Source organism: Schistocerca nitens, chromosome 5 (assembly GCF_023898315.1).
Source record: "Schistocerca nitens isolate TAMUIC-IGC-003100 chromosome 5, iqSchNite1.1, whole genome shotgun sequence".
NCBI lineage: Eukaryota > Metazoa > Arthropoda > Insecta > Orthoptera > Acrididae > Schistocerca > Schistocerca nitens.
The window spans coordinates 450,573,243-450,595,939 of NC_064618.1; the positions used below are offsets into that span (position 1 = coordinate 450,573,243).

The 22,697-nt window shown below is 45.9% G+C and overlaps 2 protein-coding genes across 2 annotated transcripts in view; one reads left to right on the forward strand and one right to left on the reverse strand.

Moving 5' to 3' along the window:
- LOC126259263 (cytosolic non-specific dipeptidase) overlaps positions 1–4,694 on the reverse strand; it is a 177,569-nt gene extending 172,875 nt beyond the window's left edge. Inside the window, exon 1 of the mRNA XM_049955896.1 lies at positions 4,490–4,694. Within this exon, the coding sequence (XP_049811853.1) occupies positions 4,490–4,524 (35 nt within the window). The 5' untranslated portion in view covers positions 4,525–4,694. The remainder of the gene's footprint in view (positions 1–4,489) is intronic.
- A 513-nt stretch (positions 4,695–5,207) lies between these two features.
- LOC126259262 (mucin-12) overlaps positions 5,208–22,697 on the forward strand; it is a 310,106-nt gene continuing 292,616 nt past the window's right edge. The window contains exons 1-2 of the mRNA XM_049955895.1: positions 5,208–5,306; positions 6,647–6,735. Of these exons, the coding sequence (XP_049811852.1) occupies positions 5,300–5,306; positions 6,647–6,735 (96 nt within the window). The 5' untranslated portion in view covers positions 5,208–5,299. The remainder of the gene's footprint in view (positions 5,307–6,646; positions 6,736–22,697) is intronic.

The window sequence follows — 22,697 nt, forward strand, 5'->3', positions numbered from 1 at the left end:
TGGGTTTGGGTCCCAGTCCAGCACACATTTTTGCTCATAGCTGCCAATTTCACATAAAGTCCCAATGAAGCTGATATCATTAGTTCCTTCCTTTTCTTTTCCTTTCTCCCCCCTCCATCTTCAATGCACATAAAATATAAAAGCTTTGTAACAGTAAAAATATTCCCATCAGTTCGAGTGCATAATAAGTGTTGGACAAATTGTTTCGCTTTCAAATGTCTGGCTTGCCCCTCTTTCCATGGGATAGTCAGTGTAGGGAAAGCAGTACGATTGGAAATGTTCACACTGAAATTTCTAAACCTTCTGACAAGACAATTGTAACAACACAACCACAGTCTTGGTGTAAGTTGATATGTCTTATGTGCAAAAGAAAAATTCTGCTTCTAGGCAGCATTCATGGGAGGAGCATAGGCCAGCAGTTTCAGGAGAAATTATGTGAAGGGTACCAGGTCACAAGCTTTGTGAAACCCAAGTGTTAGCCTTAGCCAGGTGACGGAAAACTTAGATCAACTATGCAGGGACTTTGAGAAGGAAGATCAGATAATTACTGTTGGGGGAGTAGGAAACAGCCTGGCTATGAATCCAAGATATAGTATTAGGAGTTACCTGGACAAAATAGGAGCAGAAACTGGTCAAACAAACATGGTGTTTGTGGAGGTCTTTCAGTGCCATGATCAGCCCTGGGTAAACACTGCTGTAAGGCTTGTTAACACTGAGCTCAACAGGATGCTCCAGACACTGGCAAAATATCATATGAGTGTTGTTCCAGTTGGTGCTATTGGTAGGTGGGGATACACTACACATGGCATGCACATAAATAGGAAGGGGAAAGATAAGTTAGCTTCTCTATTGGCAGATACTGTAAGGGGGCTACAGTCACACAAGGGATGATCCCTGTGGTTAATGGGACAAGGCAGACAGGTTTTTTAGGTTAAATCTTAAGTCCAGACAGATAATAATCAAGAAAAATAGAATAAAAGAAGTTTCGTGTACAGTAAATAGGGATAATGCTAAGGGTAGTATAAATTTACTTCATCAAAACATCAAGGGAATAAAATATAAAGTAGATGACGTGTTAGTGTGTTTAGATGATCTCAAAAATAAGAATGAGAGTGATATACTTTGTCTGAACACCATGTAACTGTGGGGATGGAAAGCGTCAGTATAAATGGGTATAATTTAGCAGCTTACACTTGCAGATCTAGCATGGATAAAGGAGCTGCCATTTACACAAAATAAGGGTGTCAGTACAAAACTGCAGAAGTAAGCTAATTTTGTGTTGATCAGCACTTTGAAGTTTGTGCATGTGAACTACAGCTGGATATTGTAGTGTTGATATTAGCAACGGTGTACAGGTCCACATTAGGAGATTGGGACAGTACCAGAGAAGGAAAGTTGCTACTCACCATATAGCGAAGATGCTGAGTTGTGATAGGCACAACAAAAAGATTCACACAATTATAGCTTTCGGCCATTAAGGCCTTTGTCAGCAGTAAACACACACACACACACACACACACACACACACAAAAACGCAACTTGCACACACGTCTGCAGTCTCAGAGAAATGAAACCACACTGCAAGCAGCAACACCAGGGCATGATGGGAGTGGCGTCTGGGAGGGGGTAAGGAGGAGGCTGGGGCGGGGAGGGATAGTATGGTGGGAGTGGCAGACAGTGAAGTGTTGCAGTTTAGACGGAGGGCTGGAGAGAATGTGTGGAGGGGGGAGGGGGTAAGTGGCAGGAAGGAGAGAAATAAAAAGAAATTAAAAGATTGGGTGTGGCAGTGAAATGACGGCTGTGTAGTGCTGGAAAGGGAGGGGGCTGGGAAAGTTCCCTCCTGTGCAGTTCAGAAAAGGTGGTGGTGGTGGGAAGGATCCATATGGAACAGGCTGTGAAGCAGTCATTGAGATGAGGGATATCATGTTCAGCAACAGGGTGGTCCACTTGTATTTTTGACCACAGTTTTTCGGTGGCCGTTCATGCGGACAGACAGTTTGTTGGATGTCATGCCTACATAGAATGCAGCACAGTGGTTGCAGCTTAGCTTGTAAATCACATGACTGGTTTCACAGGTAGCCCTGCGTTGATGGGATAGGTGATGTTAGTGACGGGACTGGAGTAGGTGGTGGTAGGAGAATGTATGGGACAGGTCCTGCATCTAGGTCTATTACAGGGGTATGAGCAATGAGGCAAGGGATTGAGAGCAGGGGTTGTGTAAGGACGGATTAGTATAATGTGTAGGTTCAGTGGATGGCTGAATACCATGGTAGGAGGGGTGGGAATGATAGTGGGCAGGACATTTCTCATTTCAGGGCACGACGAGAGGTAATCGAAACTCTGGCAGAGAATGTTACATTCTCCGCAGAGATCTGTAGATAGATAGTTTTGTTTTCCCAATGATATCATCCTCCTGAGTAGTCCCTGCCGAGAAATCTGCAGGGAGGGCTATTCTACCTACAGAATATTTTGTCCAAGGGGATGCCATAACCATAAGCCATACTGTAGAGCTGCTACACATACTCTAAGCTATTTGCAGTAGCATCATGGCATTTCAATGGTGGCTCATGTTACAAGTCCAGAGCAGTTAATCATCCAGACTGAATCATCTCTCTAGAGATGCCCCTCCGTTGCATTGATATGACACAGAAGCCACCCCCACTCGGCAAGCTCCATGGTTCATGACAAGGAGTGGGGTGGAGTGTGGAAAGCTGTAGCTTTTGATTACGGGATTCTCACAACCATTAATTCTCTGGGTTATACAAAAGTTTTTGTGTCACCTATAACTTTTTTTGTGTGGCATAACCCATCTCCAGAGTGACTAACCCATTGATATAAAACATGGCAAGTTTAGTGTCTTACAATCATCTCCCCCTCCACCTTCCCCTCCCCCATCACCATCACAAGAAGACGTTCTGCAAACAACCATGCACGGTTATTGGAAGAAAGAACTCTTATCATATTACAAAAGTATGCCCTCAGCATTCTATGACAAGGCGATGGCTGTACTGTCTTTGAGCCCCACAGGAGCAGTTTAATGCTGGAATTTTCCCCACTTGTACAAGTGGAGATGAGATAAATAACTAATTGTCGAAAATAATATTTAGTTTTTTATAGACACAAAAAGCTTCTCACTGAAAAAATTCAAGATTATACCACCAGCTGAAAGTGACAACTGCTAGCCACATTACAGTGGTGAATAAAATTTTGCACTACCTCAGATAACCTTGCTTACTGTCGTACAATGAAAGGGAGGCTAGAACCCTATCAACCATTTCCTCGCTAGTCCCTAGTGGATTTCAAACACCAACAACTTCATGTAAAACCATAAGGAAAAAATCCACCACATGCCCATCACAGAAGATTGTGTCTTGTTGTTCGTGGTATTGCCATCAAATCTGCCGAAGAAATCTTTACTGTTTAGAAACACATAGATCACATTATTTACATATTAAAGACCTTATCAGCCAAAAACAGTCATTTTCTGGCCATGGCTCCTAATCTCAAACCATTTGGTTTAGAATCTTGTATTGTATATAAATTTGTGGACCCTTAAGATTTGTGAACCCTTTAGTCACTTACTGTATAGGTGCTACATGACGCAGGAAGAGCATGGCACCCAGCAACAACTTTTGTTTCTGTTGTTTGTGATGTTCATTTACATGAGTTTTGAAAGTAAACAGCATAGATCTGAAGTTAATGCCCTGATTGATACGCATAGTTCATGGCAGCTGCTTTGAACAAATGAATTCTCTCACACTTGAGAATTTGCGGTCTCCTTTGTCGTGTAATGTAATGAGGATGTGAGACATATCACAATACACAAAAAGAAATACAACGGAACACCGATAATAGTTCTTCTTTGTCTATATTAGTATTTGAAATGTGTATTGTAGTAACAGACTGAATGGTAGCGCATCCACGGTACATAGGTTGTGTGTTGGCAACGTGGTACTGAATGGTTTAGTTAATTAGGCTTACTTAACATTTATTGCACATGCTTCCCTTAAACTTATGAATGTACATAACTACCGAGCTACACCCAACTTTCCCCACGGCTATCTTAAAAAATTGCATGTCGTTTTCTCATGTTATACAATTCGTATGTCTACATGAATTCTTCACGGTGCAGAAGAAACATAGTTATGTTTATAAGCTGTCAGCAAGTATGACAAACTCCCATTATGCAAAAATGCACTGTTTAAGGTATATTAATATCCCATATGATTTTTGGTCCTACATAAAGTCCTGCTCAACATTTGACCAGTAATAGGAAAGTAATAAATGCAACATGTTCCTGGAGCTGCAGTGAAGATCCGGGCAATACAAAGAAATAAAATACTTTTCAACAAAATTACGAATCTATAGAAAACAAAAAGTATTTATGCTACGCGTACCCCCGAAAATATACGTTATCATTTACATTTCTTTTTTCATAAATAAGGTCTGAAAGTTACAATAAAGAAGTACATATATGCTGTATACATACGCAAATAATTTCTGGAGCGTTTCTGGGGCTGACATGTCTCCAAAGCTATCTTCAAAGATTTATTAAATTCTGAACTCCCCAGTGGCCTCCTGTCACGCTACAGTCAATGCACGCCCTTTTATAACCGGCGACAGGCTAACACGTTATCTGTCAGCAGTCAGCACACCTATCAGGAAGTACAGTTTCATTGCCTGTAGCGATGTTGCCAAGTTATAGTTCGCCCTCACATACCAACAAAAACAGAGGAGAAAAGCTGTAACAGCTACTACCACACTTTTTATGTGGCATAATTCCGCGTGATTCGCCATAGGACATCTTCCATCTAACAAATGAGTGCTATCCGCTTATTTGCCATAAACAAAAATTTGTTTGTCATACTTGTCATCTCTCCAAATTTTATATCGAGAGATGTTAGTTTGGATCGACAATCGGTACGTTTTCGACCTCATTGATCGATTAACGGCCACGCGATCGAATGCGTAATATCGATAGCACTTGCCGTTCAAAACAGCAAGTAGAATCGAAAAAGATTTGGGTTTAAATGAAATATTCTTCAATTAAAAACTACTGAATGTCAAAGTTGCATGTAGTTGTTACTATTTCCATTCACAATATGAAAGAAACACAACCATTTCATTACATTTGTACGTCATGTCATAAGAATTTACACTTTCGGAACATGCCTTTCATTTGTTCGTAAAACTTCTAACATTGAGTACTTCCGGCCATTCAAAACAACAAAACATTGGAGGGATTTTGCCGTTGAAGTTGTGTGGTTGTGTTTTAATTTAGGGCATAGAGTGAACACAAATGGATGGTAAATAAATATTTGTTATTCTTATAAGTATAGTACTTACTTTGGAATTTTTTATAATTTGTATCATACGAAATGTTTAGATAGTAAAGCATGTTTAGGTTATGCTCGTACAATTTGTTGCAAGCCAGATTAAATCCTTGTTGTCAAGTATGTGTAAATTATCGTGAAACCAGAATATTTAATGAATTACGATACCTGTCATGCCGCTAGTCGAGCGTAACGTCATTTGCATACGTCTGCTCGTGTATCAAATGAGAGATATTCTCCGGATGGTGATATTTACAGTACCTTCGTTTGACAGATTTCGTGAAAAATTAATATGAACTATATTACACGGAACAGTTTTGTGTGAAAAGTAACAGAATTTATTAAGCGTGTGAAACGTTACTATTTTTTTCTAATTTCAGTGTTAATTTGGAAGTAGTATGTACTCATGGTATTACATTGTTACCTGTATTAGAAACCGCGGAATATTCAATTCCTTCGAATCGACATCATATTCAATGAGAATATCGAAGAAATGTTTCCACTTACATTTGCAGCGGTCTTCTTTACTGGTTTTATTTGTGTTCATTTTGTCAGATCCAGATGCCAAGGTATCGAAAGATTTAGCACTTCATTACGTGGGATGTAATCTTAAGTTGTAATTTATTGTTAATTGTCAGATTCCTCCCGTTTATTATAAATTATGTGAACACGCGTAATTCTTGTTTCATTACGTTATGTAATTAACTACAACGTGTTGAACTACAGAAAAGTGAAAGTTTTCTGCAGTTTTACAGCTTGAGCGTTTAATGTAAAAACTAATCACCATTACCTCATTTAAAGATCTTGGAAACTTCTTATTCCTATTGAACCAGGAAATTAATAAAATCGTGCGACGGTGTATAAATTAAAGTCTGGATTGTTTTCTACCATAATGACAGTAAGCTACTTATTAAAAAAAACTGAATGCAAGGTAAAATTATAGCAATTAGTTCAGTATTGTTAGGCCTACATATACAATCTTTGTTGAAGTTAATCAACGTAATAATTTCGTTCATACTTTGTCACAGAAGATGATGAAAGGGATGTTACCATCGCATTTTTCCCTTTGTTGCTGAAAATCATACCTTTTCTTTTAGTATTGATTAATGATAATGTTTCTGTTCCCAGTTTGGAAGTGATATTTCGTTGCAGTTTTGTAGTGACTGCATTTGGTCTTTAATTATACGAGATTTTGGCAGTTGTTAATAGTGTACCAGCAGGATCTGAGATTTTATAGTATATGTATGTCAACATACAGATTTACATATGGTTTCAGTATATAAACATTTATTTGTAATATTCTTTCTTTTCAGATATACAGTCATGGTGGGAAGTGCCCTGTATAGCTCACTTTTGTTCCTTGTTTAGGGCAGCTTTCAATCTGCTGGATTTTGACATTGAGGTTAGTGCTCACACCTCATTTGTTATTTGTATCATATAGAATATAATTTGTTACATTTCATAATTTTTGATTTCAATTAGAAGAATGACATCCACATTTATTTGTCATTTGTTGTACCGTAATTGCCAATGTTGAGAAATAGTTATTGTAAAGAAGCAATATGTTTGTTTTTCTGAAGTTACAAATTAAAGAGAAGGAAACTTTGAAATTTGGAAAAACATATATGGAGTGATGATTTGCTGACAGTTGTTTATAACATCTCTCTCTCTCAACTATTACTAGAACTTGAAGTTATTATTATTAGAAATTGAAGCTAGTTAAATTTATGCTGTAAGATGGTGAACATTTAGAAACATTGTGTTCACATTACTGGCAGTTACTGTTTCTTCCCCAAATTCAGATTAAAAGTAAAATTTGAAGTACTTGCATCCGTTGTACCCTCCAGAATGTAAGCTTCATGTTAAGAGTTATAATGGGTAACTCCACAAACTTTGGTCTTGCTTTTTCCAAAACACTGTGCACTTTGGCTTTGTATAGAAGTTGCTACTTGCACAATTGCTTCCAGACATTACTCCAAAACAGTCTACACACAGCTCTTTCATTGACTACACACAATCAGCTACTGACACAGTCCTTTGCAACCCCCTGTGGTTCGGGGATAAGAATAGGCTCGTGGTATTCCTGCCTGTCGTAAGAGGTGACTAAAAGGAGTCTCAAATGTTTTGGCCCTTATGTGATGGTCCCCTCTTGGGTTTGACAACCATATTTCAAAATTATTCCGAAGAGCGAGCCGATTGGAGAAGGTCGCCTTACTTGGTGCATTGTGTCCATTGTGCATTGAGACCTTTAGCTAGCTTATTTGTCATTGCATTGCAGTCCCACTTGCCCTCCATCTTGTGGGTGAGGATACATTCCTGGGTGCGATTTCCACCACGCACTCTGCAGTGTCGCTTTCTGTGCTGGCGACCACCATGGACCACTTGCCACCTAATATACAGCATGGTAGCCAGTCCGTTGTGGTGGGGCCACCATGTACCCTGTTGGTTGTAGGCCCCTGACAACACAGGGATCACTCTACTGGTGCCTGCGCCATTAACTTCCCACGTATGCCAAGGAGTAGACGCCTATCTCCCTGGGTCATCGGGATTCCCGGCAGTGGCCATCCTTCCAGATGGCCATTGCTGTGGCTAGGTGGCACCCGTCGAGAGGGCCCTTGGTCGGAGTAGGTGACATCAAGGTGGATGACACACAATGAAGTGTGGCACATCTTCTCTTGCTGGTGGCCAGCCACCAGCAGTCTCTAAGCGTTCGAGTGCTCACTTTAATTCAAACATGTATGACCCCAAATTGTTCCCCTCCCTGGCTACACCATGGGAGGAACGAAAGGCTATGAATGACAGTGAGATGTATTCGCCCCGGTATCTAGTCTGTACGAGAGCTGATAGGGAATCCTTTGTGTCCGTGAAGCCTCAGTTCTTTGTAGAGCATTTAGAGGACAAGTTTGGGGAGGTGGAGGGCTTGTCAAAAATGCGGTCTGGATCAGTCTTGATAAAAACAGCATCCTCTGCCCAGTCACAGGCATTACTCGCTTGTAAGAAGCTGGGGGATGTTTCTGTCACTGTCACGCCCCACGCTGCATTGCTCTTCAGGAAACTTGGTTTCCAGCAATGTGAACTCCTGCCCTCCTTGTCTATCGGGGTTATTATAAGAAATGGGCAGCTCATGAGAGGGTATCTGGTGGCATCTGCATCTACGTCCTTCACTCTCTTTACAGTGAGTCTGTCTCTCTACAAACACTTTAGAGCCTGTCGCTGTTCAGGTGTGGACACCTCAGGCTGTTACTGTCTGCAGTCTCTATCTTCCACCGGATGGTGATTTTCTGCAGCATGTCTGGCTGCGCTTATAGCCCAATTGTCCTCACCTTTTCTGTTGCTGGGCGACTTCAACGCCTATAACCCTCTGTGGGATGGATCAGTGGCAACAGGCAGAGGCAGCATCGTTGAGCAAGTATTGGCACAGCTTGACCTATCTCTTTTAAATATTGGCGCCTTCACACATTTCAGTGTGGCACATGGCACGTACTCAGCCATCGACCTTTCGATCTGCAGCCCTAGCCTATTACCATCTGTCCAGTGGAGTGTGCATGACGACTTGTGCGGTAGTGACCACTTTCCGATCTTTCTGTCACTGCCACTGTGTCACTCTTCTGGGAGATCTGCAGCCCTAGCCTATTACCATCTGTTCAATGGAGTGTGCATGACGACTTGTGCAGTAGTGACCACTTTCCAAATCTTTCTGTCACTGCCACTGCGTCACTCTTCTGGGCACCCCTGCATACGGGCTATGAATAAGGCTGACTGGGACTTGTTCACCTCCATTGCCACTATTGAGCCTCTTTCCAATGACGCCATTGATGTGGTGGTTCACTCGGTCACCACCGGCATCGTTACTGCCGCAGAATCTGCCATTCCCTGTTCTTCTGGGACCCCTCGGCGGAGGACTGTGCCTTGGTGGTCGCTCGAGATCACTAAGGTGATTAGAGATTGCAGGTGGGCACTCCAGCATCACAAGCGGCATCCCTCATTGGCGCACCTCATCGCCTTTAAACAGCTCTGTGCGCTGTCCCGCCGCCTCATTCGCCAACTTAAGCAGGAGCGCTGGGAAAGGTATGTCTCCACCATTGGCCTCCGTACCTCTCCATTGCAGGTTTGGGCCAAGATTAGACGACTCTATGGCTATCGGATCCCCGTCAGCGTAACTGCACTTTCACTGAATGGAGCAGTCTGTACTGACTCCGACACCATTGCAAACCGCTTAGTGGAGCATTTTGCTCAGAGTTCTGCTCCTGCGAATTACCCACTGGCCTTCCGCTCCCTGAAAGAGTGGTTGGAACATCAGAGCCTTTCATTTCACATGCACCATCCACAATTGTACAATGCTCCGTTCAGTGAGTGGGAATTACAAAGTGCCCTAGCCGCTTGTCCTTATACGGCTCCCAGGCCAGATCGCATCTACTGTCAGATGCTCAAACACCTCTCGGTGGACTGCCAGCGACGCCTCTTAGAACTTTTCAACCATATCTGGGTTGAGGGTGAGTTCCTGTCGCAGTGGCAGGAAAGCATCGTAATCCCCGTGTTGAAACCTGGCAAGAACCCACTGAAGGTGGACAGCTACCGCCCCATCAGTCTCACCAATGTTCTTTGCAAGTTGCTCGAACGCATGGTGAGCCGGAGGTTGAGTTGGCTACTTGAGTCTCGGGGCCTTCTGGCTCCGTCTCAGGGTGGGTTCCGTAAGGGCCGCTCTGCCGCCGATAATATGGTGTGCCTGGGGTCTGCCATCCGTATGGCCTTTGCCCGCCCTCAGCATCTGGTTGCTGTCTTTATTGACATGCGGAGGGCGTACGATACGACATGGCAACATCACATCCTCTCTACGCTTCATGGTTGGGGTCTTCAGGGTCCGCTCCCGATTTTCATACAAAATTTTCTGTTGCTTCGTTCCTTCCATGTGCAAGTTGCGGCCTCCCATAGTTCCCCCGGAGTTCAGGAGAATGGGGTGCCGCAAGGATCTGTCTTAAGTGCCTGCCTCTTTTTAATTGCATTTAATGGTCTCGCTGTGGCGGTGGGAACGTCTGTCTCAGCTTCCTTGTATGCTGATGACTTCTGCCCATACTTTAGCTCCACTGGCATTGCAGCTGCTGAATGGGAGCTGCAGGGTGCCATCCGCAAGGCGCAGTCTTGGGCTGTAGTGCACGGCTTCCAGTTTTCGACTGCCAAGACCTGATTTTGCATTTGTGCCGGCAATGCAGTGTTCACCCTGAGCCACGGCTTTATCTTGACAGTGAACCTCTTGCTGTGGTAGAGAAGCATCAGTTTTTGGGACTGGTTTTTGATACCCGGTCGACTTGGCTCACTTATATTCGGCAGCTGAAACAGACGTGCTGGCGGCATTTTAATGCTCTTTGTTGCTTGAGTCACACCAGCTGGGGTGCTGATTGGTCTACCCTTCTACGGCTGTACCAGGTGTTAATTCAGTCCTGTCTAGATTATGGGAGCCTGGCTAATGGTTCAGCATCCCCTTCCGCATTGCGGTTGCTGGACCTCATCCTTCACAGCGGGATCCAACTTGCCACTGGAGCTTTCCGGTCTAGCCCTATCAACGGCATACTTGTGAAGGCAGGTGTCCCTCCATTGCGGTTCCGGTGCCAACGATTACCAGCCGCTTATGCTACACACTTTTGTATCTTGCCCGGGCGTCCCAATTATCTTCTCCTGTTCGCTCAGTCGATCGTCCACCTTCTGGAATGGTGGCACGGTCAGGGTGTACGATCGCAGTCCGTGTCGGAGCTCTGCTCTCTGGGCTTCTCTTTTCCACCTCTTTTCCGGATCCATCTGCATATAACCCCGTGGTGTGCGCCCTGCCCATGCCCTCGGCTTGATTTGGCACAGGGCCCGAAAGACTCAGGCCCTCCGCTGCCGCTTTCTTTTAATCCTTGCCATGTTTGAAGGCTCTGACATTGTCTATACTGACGGTTCGATAGTTGCTGGTTGTGTTGGTTATGCTCTTACTCTAGGGGATCATTATGAACAACACTCATTGCCGGCTGGCTGCAGTGTTTTCACTGCTGAGCTGGTCGCCATCTCTCACACCCAAGAGTATATCCGCTTCTGCTCAGGTGAGTCCTTCGTTATCTGTAATGGCTCCCTGAGCAGTTTACGAGCTATCGACCAGTGTTTCACTCACTCTTGTCTGGTGATGGCTATCGAGTAGTCCCTCCATACTCTTACCCGTTGCGGCCCCTCTATGGTCCTTGTGTGGGCCCCTGGTCATTTCGGCATCCCGGGAAATGAATGTGTTGACACGCTGGCCAAACATGCTGTCGGTGCACCAGCCTTGGAGATTGGCCTTTTGGAGAGTGACCTCAGGTCAGTTTTGCAGCAGAAGGTACTTCACACCTGGGGTGAAGAATGGTGCACCCTTCCTTCACCCAAAAAACTTCGGGCCATCAAAGAGGCTACCAGTATGTGGCGCTACTCCTTGCAGGTCTCTTGCAAGGACTCTGTTGTCCTCTGCCGGTGGCTCATTGGCCACACCTGGATGACGCACAGCTATTTATTGGACCACTAGACCCACCTTTGTCGCTGCAGGTCAGCTTTGACAGTGGTCCACATCTTGTTGGACTGCCCGCTTTTAACTCCGCTCAGGCAGACGTTTGCGCTGCCTGATACGCTTCCTGCACTTTTATCAGATTACGTTGTGATGGTAGATTTAGTTTCGAGTTTTATTCTTGCAGGGGGGTTTTATCGCTTCATCTAAGTGTTTGTCATTTTTTTGTGTTGAGTCTGGCCTTTGGCCTACGATTTTAGACTGGCGTTTTTAGTGCGTTTCTTGGTGGTTGGCTTTTCCTTTTTTGTTTCTATGGTCAGCCAACCACTGTCACACTCGGTGTGATTTTAATTCCTTTTTTCTGGTCTCTGTCTGTGTCTTTCTTGTCTTGTGTCATCTCTAGTCATCTCTATTGTTTGTTTTTATTTCTTGTGGGTGTTTAAAGTTCGTGGAAAAAGGGACCGATGGCCCTAATAGTCTGGTCCCTTTAATCCCACAAACCGACTAACAAGTCCTTTACATTCCTCTGACACCATACAGTAACCACTTTAACATTGTTATGAGAAACTTATAAGTAATGTTATTACCACTGATCTACAGTTATACTGAGTTGTGCATTATTCAGCTAATTGTACAATTTGCTGTTGTTTTTTCCCTTGTTTCAAAACAGTGATCATGGTTTGAAGTAACTATTTGTTGTTGTGGTCTCCAGTCGGAAGTCCACAACAACCACTGGGTGTTCAGATAGATAATAAACTGTTGCGGAAAGCCCAAGTTCAGGATCTTGTTCAAAGACTTAAAGCTGCCATTTTTACTATTCGGACAGTATCTGAAGTAAGTGATTGTTTGACATGAAAATTAGTGTACTTTACTTGTTTTCATTCTCTTATGTCATATGGTATTATGTTTGGGGGGGGGGAGGGGACCATTCCCGTTCTCAGAGGATATTTTTGGTTGAGAAACAGGCAGTTCGGGCAACAAATGGTTAAGTTGGCGAACCTCTTGTCGATCCCTGTCCACTGGTCTGGGTATTTTGACATTGGCGTCTCAATATGTATATTCTTTACTCTCGGTTCTTATTAACATTATCAGCTTATTCCCAAGAATTTGCAGCTTTCACTCATTTACTTAAACTTATGGCTTGACTTTTTGGGGGGTTATAACCACTTTATTTTATCTGTTATTACTTTTATGTTGTAATTTCATGTACAGACACGTTCCACGACCTTGGAGATATGCTCCTCATTTCTTTCCTATGGAATTAGATGTATATATAAAGATGAGTCGATGCTGCCCTGCATGGTAGTCTTATCTTGTGCAGTTCTCTTCATTTCTTCACAACTACTGCAATCTAAATAAATTTGAACGTGTTTACTGTAATGATTCCTAGGTATTCTGTAGCAGCTTGTACCTCACGTTTCCCTCAGTTACCAAATTAACTATTTCCTGATGCCTCAGGAGCTGGCAAAACCAAAGATTGCGGCAACCCCGTCCCGTTTCACCTCATTTCAGCAAGGTGGCAGACACCCCCCCCCCCCCCCCCCATTTCAAGCTTATACAGTACAGTGACCATGACGTCGCTCATTACACATGGAGACACACACAACCAATAAGAAAAAATGTAATTGCAGAAGTAATGTAATACTAATAGGACTGTTGCAGAAATCAGTGGGGGTTTTGACGAGGGCAGACTATACAACAGTCCTAATACTAAACCCACCAAAAGAAGCAAAAATGAAGCAGTAGAAATCCTCAGCTGTCAATAGAACCACAGTAAAAATAGGAAAACATGTACTAGAAAATACACATCACCTGTGTAGCTTAAGGGAAGCCCACAGTACCACACAAAGCTACAAAAAAATAGGTACTAGAAATTTACACACAATTCAAACCACACAGTACTGGAAATTAAGCTTTGTCTGTATATGAAATTCACATGCAACTCAACAGATCCAATATCAGTTGACTTATATAGCTAAAACAGTCTACGATACCACAAAACCAAAACTTTCCCATATAACTAATATCAAAAACCTAATCCCACCAAGTTTGCCAAAACAAACTCCAAGTACATATGAGTAACAATGTGTCATAATTGCCAACAGCACAAAAATTCATGGGAAATTATATTAACACCAATTTCAACATACAAGAAACATTCAGTTATGCACATTAGCAACCTACAGTACTTGCTACAATAAGTAAAACCATAAAATACATGGTAACCAAAGTCAGCTGACACATTAATCTAGAAATTGACCGATTACAAAAATAGTATGCCATCAATACAAACCTATCAAATGACTGTCCTAGACTTCTAAAACAAAGAACACCTCCAGATAGAATGCCTTAAGTTGTCCCAGTGACAACACCTCATATACTGGTCACTGCTTTGGGATGCAGCTATGTTGGTCAATTTTATACCTTCGCTAGAAACGTAACACTTCATGTACTCAGGAAATTAACTGAATAACTGTAGCAATTTAATTGTGATCAACACATTCCCCATTGCAGGATGCTGAGACCTACTCATGAACTTCATTGTCACATCCATAAGTAAAAAGAAACAAAACTTCTAACTAAATCTCTAACCATAAACAGTACACCACATTGATAATTTGAAACCTGAAAATGAATCTGTTGCCCATACTTCCTAACAAAATAACTCTTCAACAAAACTTTTCCAATATTAGTCTCACAAACAGTAGTCAAGGGGTCCAATGAATCATTAATAGCCCTCGCAAACAATTTAGAGGCATAAACTTTCCCACTCTGAAAGAGTACCTCTTTATATTCCATCATGTCCTCTTAGCGAGGTGGCACTGTGGGTATCACACTGGACTCACATTTGGGAGGACATGGTTTAAACCCACGTCTCGCCATCCAAATTAAGGTTTTCAATGATTTCCCTAAATCACTCCAAGCAAACGCCAGAATTGTTCCTTTGAAAGGGCACGGCCGATTTCCTTCCCTGTCCTTGACACAACGGAGCTTGTGCTCTGTGTCTAATGGCCTCGATGTTGATGGGTAACGAAACACAATCTTCCTTTGTCCATTCTTCCAAACATGATCCATTTCACACACAATGTTACACAACACAACAGCTACATCACAGGTCAAAGCAAATGGGTTGTACCGTAAACTTCGCTTGACCTGCCTCCTGTCAACGTATCCCACCCTCTAGCAAGTTTTTTTCCATGGAATTAGTTTCTTCCCTCTTCAGTGCAACACCTCTTAATTAATCCAATCTGTGCATCAGATCTTCAGCATTCTACTCTAACACCACAATTCATATTCTTCTCTTTTTATCTGTATTCTTAACCATCCATGTGTTTCACTTCCCTATGAGGTTACATTCCAGACAAATACTTTCATAAAAAAACTTCCTATCACTTAAATTTATATTCAGTATTAACAAATTTCTCTGTTCAGAATGCTTTTGTTGCTGTTGCAAGTTTGTGTTTTACAATTTCTTGACTGCTGCCATTGTCAAGTCATTTTACTGCCCAAATAGGAAAACTCATTTATTACTTTAAGTGTTATCTATTCCTCAGCATCACTCAATTTAACTTTACTACAATCAGTTACTTTCATTTTATTGTTGTTGATGACCATCTGATAACCTCTTTGCAAGACGCTATTAATTCCATTCTCTTGATTTTCAGAGTCCTTTACCATATCTCATAGAATTTCAATGGCATTGCCAAACCTTTAAGTTTTCATTTCTTCTCCTTAATTTTCAATTCTCTTTCTTACCCCCCTGCGGGTTCAGGGGTTTGAATAGGCCCGCGGTATTCCTGCCTGTCGTAAGAGGCGACTAAAAGGAGTCTCAAATGTTTCGGCCTTATGTGATGGTCCCCTCTCGGGTTTGACCTCCATCTTTCTAAATTATTCCGAAGAGCGAGCCAATTGGGGAAGGGCGCCTTACATGGTGCACTGTATCCGTCGTGCATTGAGACCTTTAGCCGGCTTTTTCGTCGTTGAACTGATGTCCCGCTCGTTTTCCATCTCTTGGGCGAGGATATGTCCCTGGGTGTGATTACCACGCTGCACTCTGCAGTGTTGCTTTTAACTGCGATGACGACCTTGGACGTTTTTGCACCTAAGATCCAGCACGGTAGCCAGTCCGTTGTGGTGGGGCTGCCATGTACCCTCTTGGTTGTAGCCCCCTGACAACACAGGGATCGCTCTACTGATGCCTGCGCTGTTAACTCCCCACGTATGCCAAGGAGTAGATGCCCATCTCTCTGGGGCATCAGGACTCCCGGCAATGGCCATCCTGCCAGGTGGCTATTGCTGCGGCTGGGTGGCGCCCGTGGGGAGGGCCCTTGGTCGGAATAGGTGGCATCAGGGCGGATGACCCGCAATGAAGCGTGGTACATCATCTCTCGCTGGTGGGCTTCCACCAGCAGTCTGTAAGCGATCGAGGTCTAACCTCAACGGCAGGAAATACGAACCACAATCATTTCCCTCCCTGGCCACTCCATGGGAGGAACGTATGGCAAAAGAAGGCAGTGGAGAATATTCACCCCGGTTCCTTGTGTGTACGCGAGTTGATGGGGAATCGTTTGTCAACCAAGCCCCAGTTTTTTGTGGAGCATTTAGAGGACAAGTTCGGGGAGGTGGAGGGCTTGTCCAAGATGCACTCTGGTTCTGTACTCATCAAAACGGCATCCTCTGCCCAGTCCCGGATGTTGATCAATTGTGACAAGTTGGGGGATGTTTCAGTTAGCATCACGCTGCATAAGAGTCTCAACATGGTCCAGGGTATTATATTCCACAGGGATCTTCTGCAGTCCGACGATGAATTACGCGCCAACCTCGAACGACGAGGTGTTCACTTTGTCCGACGCGTCCATCGGGGTCCGAGGGATAATCAGGTAGCCACCGGTGCCTTCATCTTGGCCTTTGAGGGTGATGTCTTACCCGAAAAGGTTAAGGTGATGGTTTACCGTTGTGATGTGAAGCCATATATCCCTCCTCCGATGCGGTGTTTTAAATGCTGGAAGTTCGGGCACATGTCATCTCGCTGTACTTCCCGCATCACGTGTCGGGATTGTGGACGTCCTTCGCATCCTGATAATCCATGTGCCCCGCCTCCTATCTGTGTTAACTGCGGATAACACCATTCCCCCTGCTCGCTGGACTGTAGGATATTCCAGAAAGAAAGGAAGATAATGGAATCTAAGATCCTGGACCGCCTGACCTACCCCGAGGCTAGACGGAAATACGAGCGGCTCCATCCTGTGGCAATGACGTCAGCCTACGCCACTGCTGCAACGACGATTCTTCCATCATCGCGACTCGGCTCTACGATCGGTCAGCATCCACCAGCCCCCTTGCTTGTGGGGGGCACTTCACAACCTGTTGCTCCTGCTCCATCTACTTCAGGAGCAACCCCCCCCCAACAATCAGGGACATCGGTTCCCCATTCCCAGCCGGAGAAGCGTAAGACTTCTTCGGCTACTCTCGCAAGGAAGGGGTCCCTTGGGGACCTCCCTTCGCAAGTTCCGACCAGCGGCACAGCAGACATCCGCAAGTATCTGAAACAACCACCGGTCGCTGGTCGTAGGGCGTCACGGTCGTCTTCAGTCCCTGAGACTGACCCGGTGCAGCCCTCCCAGCCAGAACAACCTAAGGCACAGCGCGCAAAGCAGACCAAGAAAAAGGCTCCCAAGCATACTGCCATTGCGGTGGCACCTGTCCCACCGCAACCTTCTCACTCTGCATCCGAAGATGAGGTGGAGATTCTGGCGTAATCTGCCTCCTCAGTCCCTTCACGCCTTTCCCATCCATGGACAATACCATCCTCCAGTGGAACTGCAGCGGTTTCTTCCACCATCTAGCTGAGCTCCGGCAACTTATCAGCCTTCACCCTTTCTTCTGCATTGCACTTCAGGAAACTTGGTTTCCCGCAATGCAAACCCCCGCCCTCCGTGGCTATCGGGGTTATTATAAGAACCGGGCAGCTTATGAAAGGGTGTCTGGTGGCGTCTGCATATATGTCCTTAACTCTCTCCACAGCGAGTTTGTTCCTCTGCAAACAGCTGTAGAGGCTGTCGCTGTTCGGGTGTGGACGCCACAGGCTGTTACCGTCTGCAGTCTTTACCTTCCACCGGATGGTGCCGTCGCGCAGCATGTCCTGGCTGCTCTGATAGCCCAATTGCCGCCACCTTTCTTGTTGCTGGGCGATTTCAATGCCCACAACCCTCTATGGGGTGGGACTTTCTCCGATGACCGCGGTCGTGCCGTGGAGCATTTGTTGGCTCAGCTCGACCTTAGGCTTTTGAACACCGGTGCTCCCACGCATTTCAGTGTGGCCCATGGCTCGTTCTCGGCCATCGATCTCTCTCTTTGCAGCCCCGGCCTTGTCCCATCCCTCCACTGGAGAGTGCATCCTGACCTGTGTGGTAGTGACCATTTTCCCATCTATTTGTCACTGCCCCAGTGTCATTCTTCTGGGCGCCTGCCCCGCTGGGCTCTCCACAGGGCTGACTGGCCGGCTTTTACTTCCGCTGCAACCATCGAGTCTCCCCCACAGGGTGACATTGATGAGGTGGTCCGTGTCTTAACCACGTCAATCATTTCGGCGGCCGAGGCTGCCATCCCCCGCTCTTCTGGACTCCCTCGGAGGAAGGCTGTACCCTGGTGGTCGGCGGAGATTGCTGAGGCTATTCGCGACCGTAGGCGGGCCCTCCAGCGTCATAGGTGCCACCCGTCTCTAGAGACGCTCATCGCCTTTAAGAGGCTCCATGCCTTGGCCCGTCGTCTTATCGCCCGGCGTAAGCAGGAGTGCTGGGAGAGGTATGTCTCATTCTTGGGCTCCCGTGTCTCCCCCTCGCTCGTGTGGTCCCGGATCCGGCGGATTTACGGATACCAGACCCCTATGGGTGTCCCTGGGATCTCCTTGGACGGCGCTGTCTGCACGGACGCTGCCGCCATTGCTGAACACCTTGCTGCGCACTTTGCTAAGAGCTCTGCGACTGCAACTTATCCCCCCGCCTTTCACTCTCTAAAGGAGTGAGCCGAGTAGACGCCGTTACTGTTCCACACGCGTCGTTCTGAAACATACAATGCTCCTTTCAGCGAGAGGGAATTCCTCGCTGCCCTCACCGATTGCCCTGATACAGCACCAGGACCAGACTGCATCCACGCACAGATGCTGAAGCATCTCTCCACGGACTGCCAGAGACACATCCTCACCATCTTTAACCGCATTTGGAGCCAGGGCGTGTTCCCGTCGCAGTGGCGAGAGGGTCTTGTTGTCCCCATCTTGAAACCCGGTGCGGACCCACTGCCGGTGGACAGCTATCGACCCATTACCCTCACCAACGTTTTGTGCAAATTGCTCGAACGTATTGTGGGGCGGCGTTTGTGTTGGGTCCTTGAGTTGCGCGGTCTCCTCGCTCCATCCCAGGGTGGCTTCCGTCGGGGCCGGTCTGCAGCGGACAATTTGGTGTGGCTGGAATCTGCTATCCGTACGGCCTTTGCCCGACGTCAGCATCTCGTTGCTGTCTTTTGTGATCTGCGGAAGGCGTATGACACCACATGGAGGCATCACATCCTTGCTAAGATGCATGAGTGGGGTCTTCGTGGTCAGCTCCCGGCTTTTCTTCAAACCTTTTTATTGCGCCGCTCTTTCCGGGTGCAAGTGGGTGCCACCTCTAGTTCATCTTATATACAGGAAAATGGGGTCCCGCAGGGCTTGGTGTTGAGCGTCTCCTTATTTCTAGTGGCCATTAATGGTCTGGCTGCAGCCGTGGGGTCGTCGGTGTCTCCTTCTTTGTATGCCGACGACTTCTGCATCTCATTTAGCTCCACGACTACGGGAGTCGCCGAACGCAGGCTGCAAGTAGCCGTTCGCAAGGCAGCATCATGGGCTCTGACTCATGGTTTTCAGTTCTCTGCAGCCAAGACTCGAGTTATGCACTTCTGCAGTCGTCGGACGGTACACCCTCATCCTGAACTTTACCTCGACGGCCACCTCCTTGAAGTGGTGGACACTAGCCACTTCTTAGGACTCATCTTTGATGCCCGGCTCACATGGGTTCCTCATATTACTCAGCTGAAGCAAAAGTGCTGGCGGCACCTCAACGCCCTCCGCTGCCTGAAGCACACATCTTGGGGTGCGGATCGCTGCACGCTGTTGCGATTATACAGAGCCCTTGTGCAGTCCAGGCTTGATTATGGGAGCCTGGCCTATGGGTCTGCATCACCCTTAGTGTTGAAGTTGTTAGACCCCATACACCACTGTGGGGTTCGGCTTGCAACTGGCGCTTTTCGTACGAGCCCCATGGATAGTCTACTGGTGGAGGCCGCGGTTCCCCCGCTGCGGATTCGCCGCCATCGACTGCTCGCCGACTATGCTGTCCACGTGCATTGCTCGCCAGGCCATCCCAATCGTCGCCTGCTTTTCCCTGCCATGGTCCTCCATCTGCCCGAACGGCGACCTAGGTCTGGGCTTTCCATAGCTGTCCGCGTCCAGTCCCTGCTGTCGGAACTGGGGTCATTCCCTCTTCTGCCTCCCTTCCGGGTCCGTGCACCTACGCCTCCCTGGTGTTTGCCCCGGCCGCCCGTCCGTCTGGACTTGGCACAGGGACTCAAGGACTCGGTTCCACCCTGTGGCCCTCCGTCGCCGTTTTCTTGCGCTCCTCGCCTCATTTTCGGGCTGTGAGACTGTCTACACTGATGGTTCCCTGGTTGATGGTCGCACTGCCTACGCTTTTGCTCACGCTGCCCATGTTGAGCAGTGCTCCTTGCTGGCTGGCTGCAGTATTTTTACTGCAGAGCTGGTGGCCATCTTGCGCGCTCTTGAGCATATGCGTTTCTGCTCAGGTACGTCCATCGTCATCTGCAGTGACTCCCTGAGCAACCTTCAGGCCATCGACCGCTGCTATCCCTCTATTCAGGAGTCTGTTTCTGCCATTACCCGTTCTGGTTGTTCGGTGGTCTTTGTTTGGACGCCAGGTCACGTTGGCATCCCGGGGAACGAACGTGTTGACAGGTTGGCCAAAGGGGCGATCGACGCCCCAGCTTTAGAGATCGGCCTCACGGCTCGCAATCAGCAGCTGGTGTTGCGCCGTAAGGTGCTGGGGATGTGGTCTGTTGAGTGGCGTGGCACGACAGCCCCGAATAAACTGCGGGCTGTCAAGGAGACGACCGATGTGTGGCGCTCCTTCCTGCGGGCTTCTCGCAGGGACTCTGTCATCCTGTGTCGGCTCCGCATCGGCCATACCTACCTGACGCACGGCCATCTTTTGCGTCAAGAGGATCCCCCCCTGTGTTGGTGTGGGTCCCGGCTGACGGTAGCCCACATTCTGTTGGAGTGTCCCCGACTGCGCACCCTCCGGCAGTCTTTTAATCTCCCGGGCACTTTGCCTTTGGTTTTATGCGACAATGCCTCCATGGCTGATGACGTTTTAAATTTTATCCATGGTAGTCCTTTTTATGGTTCTATTTAGAGAGGTCCTGCACCTTTCTCTTTCTGTGTATTTTGTCCTCGCGTCTCTCCAACTTTGTTGCTGTTTTGGTGTATAGTCGGTTGGTTGACTCTCTCCCTTTTTTTTGTTCTCGTGGTCAGTCAACCAGTCTCCGGCCATCTTCTTTTCTTCTGTTTCTTTCTGTCTGGTGTTCATCTGTACTCTTCTTGTTTGTAGCGTTTGTTGCTGCATTTGTGTTCTTTTAGTGCCTGGGGGGGAGTCTCCTCCCCCCTTTGGTTTTTACCTGCTCCGCACATTTTCGGCTCGCCTGTTTTTGGAATGGGGGACTGATGACCTCCGCTGTTTAGTCTCCCTTAAACATCCCCACAGCCACCATCTCTTTCTTAATTTAACCTTGGTCTTCTGCCCTTTTTGCTCTATATGCAGATTGAATAATTTTGGGGATAGGGTACAACTCTGCTTTGCACCTGTTTCAAATTTTATTCCTTATAACTTCAGGATTTGACAAAGTGTTTTCTTGTTAACAGTGTCAAAAGCTTTGGTTCGATAATACTCACACCGGCTTTTTTAGATACTGAGATAAGGTTTATTATTGAAGTCATGAGGAGAAGTATTGCCTGCCTTATTTGTCCACCACACCAGATGGGAAAGTTTTGCTGTAATTGGAACTTGTAAGGATGTCAGTAATTCTAACGGGTTGTCATCACCTCCAGATGCTTTGTTCCAGTACAGGACTTTCAGTGCTCTGTCAATTTTTCTTGCAGTGTCACATCTCCTTTCTCACCTTTATCTACTTCTATCATTTACGAGATATGGATTGAAGTTTGTTTCCTGTATATTGCCCTTGTACATATTCCTTCCATCTTTTGACTTTTGCTTCTTATCTTAGTACTGGAATTCCATTTGAGTTCTTGATGTTCAGCTGCTTATCTTTTCATCAAAAATTTCTTTAACACACACACACACACACACACACACACACACACACACACCTATGGATTTATGTTAGTGATCTAGCCATTCTTCCTTTTCTCATTTTGCATGTTCTTTTGTCTTTTTTTTTCAGATAACTGAATTCACTTTCCTGCTTTATTTGCTACATTTTTATACACTCATGTTCAGAAAAAAACAGAACACCTTGAATGACTAGAGATAGGATGTTCATATTCACAAGACATGTACATTAGTATGTTCTGCAGTAATGATTAGTATTTGAACCATGTCAGTCCACAGGTTCAGGGTCAACATCAGTATCACAGTGTGACACCACCTACCAGTAAAATGTGTCTGCGGCTCTCATTGTCACTATAAACTCAAGGTAATGGATCAGTGTGACTGATCGTGCGAGGTACCCTGCAGACATATCAGACATGCACGAACGATACTGTCAAATCAGTGAATCTGAAAGACATGAGA